The sequence below is a fragment of the Macaca nemestrina genome, chromosome 2 (assembly GCF_043159975.1).
Source record: "Macaca nemestrina isolate mMacNem1 chromosome 2, mMacNem.hap1, whole genome shotgun sequence".
NCBI classification, from domain to species: Eukaryota; Metazoa; Chordata; class Mammalia; order Primates; family Cercopithecidae; genus Macaca; species Macaca nemestrina.
In genome coordinates, this window is record NC_092126.1 from 34,055,357 (window position 1) to 34,064,142 (window position 8,786).

The following is an 8,786-nucleotide window of genomic DNA, read 5'->3' on the forward strand; positions in this document are numbered from 1 at the left end:
AGCATATTTCAAGGTAATGTGGGATGACAGCATGGAGCCTACCTGGACCGTCTCTTCTAATTCTATTCTTTGGATTTCAGCTTAACGTGTACTGAGCTCCCATTCTGTACCAGGCACTAAGTATAGGCACATAGTTTTGAATGATAAGAATTCACCAGGCAAATAGAAGGGAGGAAAAGATCTTGCAGGCATGAGGAACACAAAGATGGAAGACACAGCCCTATAGATTCTGGGAATCTGAAATCCTTTGGTGCTGGTGGAACATGAAATATGAGAGTGATAATGTTAGGTTTAGAGAGAAGGGCATGGTGACCAGCCTCCAACATGATTTCCAATGATCCTCACTTCTGGTATATTCACGTCCTGTGTAGATCCTTCCCACACTGCCTCAGGGGCGGCCTGTGTGACCAACAGAATAATGTAGAAGTGATGGTGTGTGACTTCTGAGACTAGGTCACAAAACACACAGATTTCATCTGTATCGCCCACACTGGACGAAGCCAGCCACTATGTTGTAAGAACATGTACGCAACCCTATGGAGAGATCTCTGGGATAAAAAATTGGGGCATTTTGCCAACAGCCAGTACCACCTTGCCAGCTGTCAGTGAGCTATGGGAGCATATTCTCCAGCCCTAGTCAAGCCTACATTTGACTACAGATCTGGCTGACATCTGGACTAAAACCTTATGAGAAACCCTGAGCTAGAACCACCCCCTTTTAATTCCTGACCTACAGACACTGTGAAATAATGAATGTTTCTTGTGATGGTGTTAATACATTTTACAATATGTTTCAGCAATACATCACCAATACAGAAGGCAAAGCTCAGCTATATGCTGCCATGTTTGCTCTGCTGTGTCCTGTAGTTAGGGGCAGCCACTGCAAAGTTATTGATGAACATGATCTTTAGCTGTATCATGGCACTGGGTGGAGAGCAGGTTTGAAGAGGGTGAGACTGGAGGCAGGACAGCAGGGCAGGAGGTTTGAAAAGATGAAGGCCTGACTTGCATCTGAGGAAGTCAAGACATCCTGAGGGGAGATAATGAGAGAGAACTGAGGACTGACTGGATGGGTAGAGGAGTGATGGAGTGGTCTGTGAGGACTGGTAGTTTTATAGCGTGGGTGACTGGGCAGGAGATAGTTCATTCACAGAGCTGGGGATACAGGAAGACATGCAGATTGGGCAGTGGGAAAAATACTGAGCTCATTCCTGGGTGTTTTCAGTTTGGGGTGCTTGTGGGGTATTCAGTTAAAGAGGTCTCGGCGGCCGGGCGCGGTGGCTCACACCTATAATTCCAGCATTTTGGGAGGCCGAGGCAGGCAGATCACGAGGTCAGGTGTTCGAGGCCAACATGGTGAAACCCCATCTCTACTAAAATACAAAAATTAGCCAGGCGTGGCAGCAGGCACCTGTAATCCCAGCTACTGGAGAGGGCAAGGCAGGAGAATGGCTTGAACCTGGGAGGTGGAGGTTGCAGTGAGCCAAGATCACGCCACTGCACTCCAGCCTGGGTGACAGAGCGAGACTCTGTCTCAAAAATAAATAAATAAATAAATAAATAAATAAAAATAAAAGGTCTAGGCATGGAGCTTCAGGTGTCTGGAAAATTCTGTCTTGATAGTGTGAAATGGATCTACTTAATGAACTCCAAAAACAGAGCAGTGGATAGTTTTGATGCTATACCTGCAAATAACCAAAAACAGTGTTAGCTTCTAGAAAATGCACCCCCTTTAAGGCTCCTGAATGTGATTTTAGGTTATGTGAATGCTTAAAATAATAATAATAATAAGCAACAGCATCTAGCACTTTCAGGAAGTAACTGGGTAAAATTACAGCCTCTAGCTGATAGCTGTCCGCTGGTGGCATCTCCTCCCCACTCATACCATGGTATATTCTTCTAAATTAGTAGTTCTCAACCTTGGCTCTGCATTCAAAGCACCTGGAAAATTTCATGAGGATTAAGTGGAATGGTTTAAAAATAACTGTCAGATGGCAGATGTTTGCTATCGCTTTCTTCCTGCCTAAAAAGTGAGACTACACTCTTACCTCTCTCCCTCTCCTGAACCAAAAGGGATCTTCTCATTGAAAGAGTTTTGTACAATGCAAAACTTTATTCAAATATATGTGTCTCTAAAAGATAACTCTTAAGAAACATAGCCACAATACTATCACATCTCAATTATCCATAATTCCTGTATATAAAATATCCAATCAGTATTCTCATGTCCCTCACTAGTTGAATTTTTATTTGTTCAAATTAGAATAAAGCCCAGTTGCTTCAATTGATATGTCTCCTCAATCTCTTTTAATGTATAGAGTCTACCACCATGTTTCTTTTTCCCCTGTAATTCATTTATTAATGAAACCAGGTCATTTTTCTTGTAAACTTTCCTTCAGTCTAGGATTTACTGATTGCATCCTCATGTGTTTTAAAAACAAACTTTTACAAAAAGTTTTACATTTGCAGGCCAGGTGCAGTGGCTCACTCCTGTAATCCTAATATTTTAGGAAGCGCAGGTGGGAAGATAGCTCAAGGTCAGGAGTTGGAGACCAGCTTGGGCAATATACTAAGACTCATCTATATATTTTTAAAAGCTTTTTACATTTACAGGAAAATTGTGGAAACAGTACCTAGAGTTCCCATTACTCCAACTAATTTACTCTATAATTAACATCTTACATTATGGTACATTTCTTGCAATAATGAACCAATTTTGATACATTATCATTAGACAAAGTCTATACTTTATTCAGATTTCTCTAATCCATTTAGTCATGTCATGTGTCCTTAGGCTAGTCTTTATTGTGACAGTTTCTCAGACTTTCATTGTATTTCATGATTGCTATTGACTGAATATTTTTGTTCCCCCTAAATTCATATGTTAAAATCCTAACTCCCAATTTATTGGCATTTGGAAGTAGGGCCTTTGGGAGGTGATTAGGTCATGAAGGCAGGGGCCTCACGAATTAGATTAGTGACTTTCTAAAAGAGGTGTGTACATGTCTATAAATATTTCCCTATGTAAACATATGTAGCTATATTAAGTTAAACATGAGTTAATACTGATGTCTCCAACTCAAATCCACTATTACATGGATCATTCTAGTCTCTTCCTGATATTTTAAAAAGGGGCATCTTTATATTTCTAATAATTGGTATTTAGGTTGAGATTCAACTTCAATTTTGTGAAAGAAAAATTAATAGGAGATGAGGTATTCTTCCATCATGAAGTGCACAGTAACTGGTTGCCTTTTCATGATGTTAGCAACCATTGATGATCATTCCCTAGGATCCATTAATTCTTTAAAGTTTAAAAAAAATGTAAAATTGTTATTGGCTCCTTCTTCTTTGATTAGCTAGAATACTTAAAACAAAAATTTCCTATCATCAACTATTTAGTAGCCCTGAGGAAGCGCCCATATAAAAAAAGCAGGATGGGCTGGGCACTGTGGCTCACGCCTGTAATCCCAGCACTCTGGGAGGCCAATGTGGACAGATCACATGAGATCAGGAGTTCAAAACCAGCCTGGCCACCATGGTGAAACCCTGTCTCTACTAAAAATACAAAAATTAGCTGGGCGTGGTGGTGGGCACCTGTAAGCCCAGCTACTCAGGGAGGCTGAGGCATAAGAATCGCTTGACCCTGGGAGGCAGAGGTTGCAGTAAGCCAAGATTGCACCACTGCACTCTCTAGCCTGAGTGACAGAGCAAGACTCCATCTCAAATAAATAAATAAATAAAATAAAAAAGCATGATATATGCTTAATTCTTTTCCTCATTATTTTAAAAATGAATTGGTTCCTTAGCATCCTCCTAGACTGACCACAGAGCTATTTTTGGTTCCATGTACCATTATGAACTTGAAGCAGCTTTTTAGGTACATGGCTCAGCCCTCTACCTCCAGCCTTGAGTCCTGGGCATTCTACCTCAGGATAGTGAAATGGGGGATGGTTGGTGGGGGTGGGGAAGTGGGGCAGAGGCAAAGAGGGATTTGAAAGGGATGGCAAGGTTGGGGGTTCTTAAGGGCTTCCATATTCCTTCATCCAGAAAAAGCTCTGGTCTCCAAAGCATTAATTCCTGAATAGCTGTTGCCTTGGTTTTTATAGATTTCGTGTTGCCTGATTTGAGTCCATCTTTAAACGTCTCTTCAAGCAACCAGGAAAGAAAGAACAGCCTGAAGATCTGGAAAGGGCATGTTTAACCCTAAATCCTTAAAAGTAGCTAATCTAGGAAACAAGGTCACCTTTGAAATGCTGGGGAAAGGGGTAGATCACCTCTTCTCTACCTTAGCTATTAGTTACCTGAAACACCTTTGAAAAGCCACATATGTCCCTGCATTGCCTCCACAGATTCTGATTCAGTTGGTCTAGTTGGAACCCTGAAATTGGCAGTTGCTATCAGCTTTTAGAGCAAAGTGAGTGTAACATGAAGCCAGGCCATTTCCAAGTCCCCAGAATGATAGCAGGCCATCGTGGATTGTATCACACTTACAGCTTTATCACCTTGATCTGGCCGTCTGATGTTAGTAGTTGGCATGTCCACCCTGTAACTCAGAAGACTAAGCTAGGAAAAATGATGCCCAACAGTTTTCATCCTTGATGAGTGTGGCTGAGTTCCAACCCCTGGGTCTTTAACATAACACATAGCACGGTGCCCCAACCCTCGACTCCAAGAATGGCTACATTTACTTTCTGCCTGGCACTGTTATAAGTGCTTTACATATCTCAACATCCCTAATAGGTTGGTATCATCTCCACTGAACAGATGAGCTATTGTGATCTGAGGGAGTTAAGTGGCTTGTTAAGGTCATAAACTCATTTCTGGGTGGGTCCGGACTCTTTCCCACCACATGCTGTCACTTACAGGCTGTGACTTTATGCCTAGCTCCCGTCAAGGAGCTGCCTTCTGCTTTCTATTGCATAATCAATATTGACACCTGGTGTAGGGGCGCTCTGCAGGTTGGGGAAGGCCTGGCCTGGGGTGAGGGATCCTGCATCTCAGCAACAGGCCCTGAGTAGGCCTCTGCCCTAGTGGTAGGGTAACCCACCCTCCTTCACAGCTCAGAGGTCTCAGGGTGTGTGAGGGAAAGACTAGAAAGCCTAGGAGGCTTCTACCTCTCACTCCTCCTCACTCCCAGTCCTGGACCACAGGATTTCACTCACAGCTCCTTCCACCCCCACACTTCCCCTGAAAATCTCACTGCCCTGTGACTTCTCCATGTGCCATTTCCTGTGCGTCAGACCCCCACGATCAGCTGCCCACTGCCTATGGTCACCCCAATTCCTGACTAGAACTACACTTATCACTGCTTACCCTTCTCTTACTCTCCCCTTCTCAGAAAATGACACCACATCCAGGAAACTCTGAACCACCACTAGCCCAGCGCTCCCTCTTCCCCATTCACTCAGTCACCAAGTCCCCTCAGTTTCACCACTCAAGATAGTTGTTAGACCATGGCGCCTCTCCATCCCCATTTCCCTAGGATGGGCCTTGGTGTCTGAGGCCAACCCTGCCTCATTTCCTCCTAAAGCCCACCCAGGCCTTGTGCTTTGTGTACCACCACACCCAACCAAATGTACTTATTGCTTCTTTGGCTCCCAGCACTCAACTGAGAGCCCCAGCTCTTCCTCACCTGCTGGGACACTCCAGATGACTCCAGATTGTGAGGTAGGCGTTTATGTACCAGCCTTGCTCCAGGTTCAGGGCGCTGCCATACCTTCAGCCCCGCCCCGCCGCAAGCCCAACCCAGAGGCTGCTTATGGTTTCCCTAAGGTTCCTGGGCCCTGGACATCAGTCCGGTCTGCAAGCTCCGCCCTGATTGGCTGCCTCCCGCACCGGTCGCAGCGCCCGGACCTAAGGTGCCTAAGTTCCTCCCCTTATCCCTGAAGGGATGGGGCCTTGCGACACCGCCCACTCTCGGATGGGTCCGAGGTGAGACCCGCCCTTGTGCCCTCGTGGGCCTTCGGGACAGCGGAGGAGTAGTGTCGGGCCATGGCCAGGGCCTGCAAGCTGGAGCTGGCCGAGGCTCTGGCGCTGGGGCCAGGCTGGAGGCCTGCCTGCTATGCGCTCCTGCACGCGCCTGACCCTGGGATTCTATTTGGCCGCCTCCGCCTGCGCTACGCCATACTGGTGAGGAGGGGGCGCGCCCAGCCTCTCTCCACTATGGCCCTGCCCCTCCCTGTGGCGCTACTCTTGGGTGTCCCTGCCAATCCCAGCTTCCTCCTCTCGCAGATGCAGATGCTCTTCGATGGGCGCCTGGGCTTCCCTGGCGGATTCGTGGACTCGCAAGACAGCAGCCTGGAGGACGGGCTGAACCGTGGTCTGCTGGAACAGCTGGGCGAGGCGGCGGCCGCCTTCCGTGTGGAGCGCCCTGACTGCCGCAGCTCCCACGCTGGATCAGATGCCAAGTCTCTGACGCTCGAGCAGCTGTCCGCTGTGGAGTCCAGCGCAACAGGCGCCAAGGACCACGGGCTGGAGGTGGGGCCAGTCTGGGACCCTGCTCCGTATCCTATTCCTTTCCCTTCCGTTCCTTCCTTTGCCTCAGAAACTCTTTTTGGATTGAGGTCCCCGTCTGTCAGAACTTGCCCTCTTCCCCATTTTCTTGGTGGAGTTGAGATCTTGGTCTTCTCTTATTGAATGGTACTGCCAACCTAGGTTCCCGGGAAGATTTCCACCCACCTCGCCCTTTACTGGGCTCTGGAGAGATTTTTCTAGAATACACATGTCCACATCTCTCTGCTGCTCTCTGTTGATAATGTGTAAATGGCCAGGCATCTACCCGAGTCCCTTATTGTTGGGCCTCTGTTTTTCTTAGGAAGAAGATATGGCCCTAATACTTAAGGCCAGGGTAGGAGACAGATTGTATACGGAGGTAGTTCTCAAATTTTGTCAAGTATCAGAATCATCTGTGAGGCTTATAAAAACAAAATGACTAGATTCTACTCCCAGAATGCTGATCGTGGGTGAGAAAGCACCAGCTTCCACCACTCCCAAGTCCTGGGGGCAGGGGTTCAGAAATCTGAGAATCTGTTTTTTTCAAAAGTTCCCAAGTGATGCTAATAACGCTGGTCTAGGTTTCCCATTTTGAGAACCATTGTTGCAGGGTTAAGCATGAATTTTGGCGTTAGGAGCCAATAGAGTTTTAGGGGACAGATGTCATAAGGATTAACACTGATGGAGCTGGATAGCATGTCTTGGGTCATTTGTAGAGCGTTCGGTCCACTGGGCCTCCTTTAAATAGGAGCCTTGGGCTTGTTTCTGCTGGAGTATTAAGGGTTGAGGTATCTGCTCTAGAAAGATCTGCTAAAGAGAGGATGGAGGTAGTGACATGAGCTACCTGGAGTCCCAGTGTCTCCTGTCTCCTTACTTTTACAGGTGCTGGGCCTGGTGCGAGTGCCCCTGTATACCCTGCGTGATGGTGTGGGAGGCCTGCCCATCTTTCTAGAGAATTGCTTTATTGGTGCTGCCCGGGAGCAGTTACTGGATACCCTCCATGACTTGGGAGTGGTGGAAGCTGGTGCTTTCTCAGGCCTTCAGATCCCAGTTCGTCTGAGGCATCCCTCTGTGGACTCAGGGAACCTGAGATGAGGACTTTGGTACAAGGAAGGGAATGTTTTCTCTTCTGGACCTCAAGATGATACCAAATTAAAAGATGACATGTATATCATATGTTTTGAGTAGAGGACCCTCCAATTCGTGGGATCAGGGACAAAAATCCACAGCTCATTCCAGGGGCCCTGGCAGGTTCTCAGAGCCTACCTCTTCCTTGTGCATTTGCATACAGCCTAGTAACCCCCAGGCATGCATATGTATAATGTGACCACACACAGCCTGACATCTTTCACCTGTGAGGTTCAATTTAAGCAGGAATTGGCATCTTTTACCATAGCCTGCCTCTTGCTTTGCAGAGAGCTTCTACAGCAAGGGTGAGTCCTTCCCACAGTCCTCCATGGCTACTCTTTAGGGACTAGCCCAGCCCATGTTTTTTGGGAAGGATAGAGAAGCAGAGGACCCTCTTTGCTTTCCTGAAAGTAGCCATGCCCTTGCTGGAGGGTTCACCAAAGCAATTGGTGGGAGAGGGTCTTAACCAACCTCCAACACTTTGCTTCTCCTGAAACTGAGAAGGGGCAAGGAAGTAGCTAGGTCCCCTTGGACGGAGCATGGACGTGAGACCTGTGAGTACTGGTGTCTCTCCTTCAGAGCTTTCATCTTTGGTTCGCTGTAGACTCGGGGACTATCAGAAGAGAACTGACTCATACCTGTCCAGCCACTTGAGGCCCTTCACTTCTTTCAACAGCTATTTAATATGTACCTACTAAATGCCACGTACTATAAAAGGTATAGAAAGCCATCCTTGCTCTCCAAGACTCCAGGGCAGGGATGGGCAAACATTTTCTTAAAAGCCAGATAGCAAATATTTTAAGCTTTGTAAACTACATAGTTTTTAAAAAAATATTTTCTAACATTGACTAATAAAAATTGCCTATATTTATTGTGTACAAAATGATGCTTTGAAATATGTATACATTGTGGTGTGGCTAAATTGAGCTAATGGTGCATTACCTCACATTTATCATTTTTCATGGTAAGAACATAAAATTTACTCATAGCAATTTTCACAAATATAATGCAGCTATTAACTATAGTCACCATTCATGCAACAGATCTTTTGAACTTATTTCTGAAATTTTGTATTCTTTGATCAATATCTTCTCAATTACTCCTGGGAACCATTATTTTACTCTCTGTTTCTATGTGTTTAACTTTTTTAGATGCCATATATA

The 8,786-nt window shown here is 45.9% G+C and overlaps 1 protein-coding gene and 1 long non-coding RNA gene across 5 annotated transcripts in view; one reads left to right on the plus strand and one right to left on the minus strand.

The window, feature by feature from the left end:
* The window catches only part of LOC139361869 (uncharacterized), a 28,493-nt gene extending 22,722 nt beyond the window's left edge, over positions 1-5,771 (minus strand). The window contains exon 1 of the long non-coding RNA XR_011619683.1: positions 5,636-5,771. This is a non-coding gene — a long non-coding RNA (uncharacterized lncRNA). The remainder of the gene's footprint in view (positions 1-5,635) is intronic.
* On the plus strand, positions 4,660-8,518 carry LOC105490392 (U8 snoRNA-decapping enzyme-like). Of its 4 annotated transcripts, none has more exons than XM_071090911.1 (4): positions 4,660-4,743; positions 5,605-5,670; positions 6,235-6,480; positions 7,378-8,518. In XM_071090911.1, exons 2-4 carry the CDS (start codon positions 5,653-5,655, stop codon positions 7,588-7,590), a joined length of 477 nt encoding a protein of 158 aa, XP_070947012.1. In that variant the 5' UTR covers positions 4,660-4,743; positions 5,605-5,652; the 3' UTR covers positions 7,591-8,518. The 4 variants fall into 4 exon arrangements, with proteins under 4 accessions (XP_070947012.1, XP_011754237.1, XP_070947013.1 ...); XM_011755935.3 differs by lacking the exon at positions 4,660-4,743 and adding an exon at positions 4,892-5,036; XM_071090912.1 differs by lacking the exons at positions 4,660-4,743; positions 5,605-5,670 and adding an exon at positions 5,737-5,934.
* The last annotated feature ends 268 nt before the right edge of the window (positions 8,519-8,786 follow it).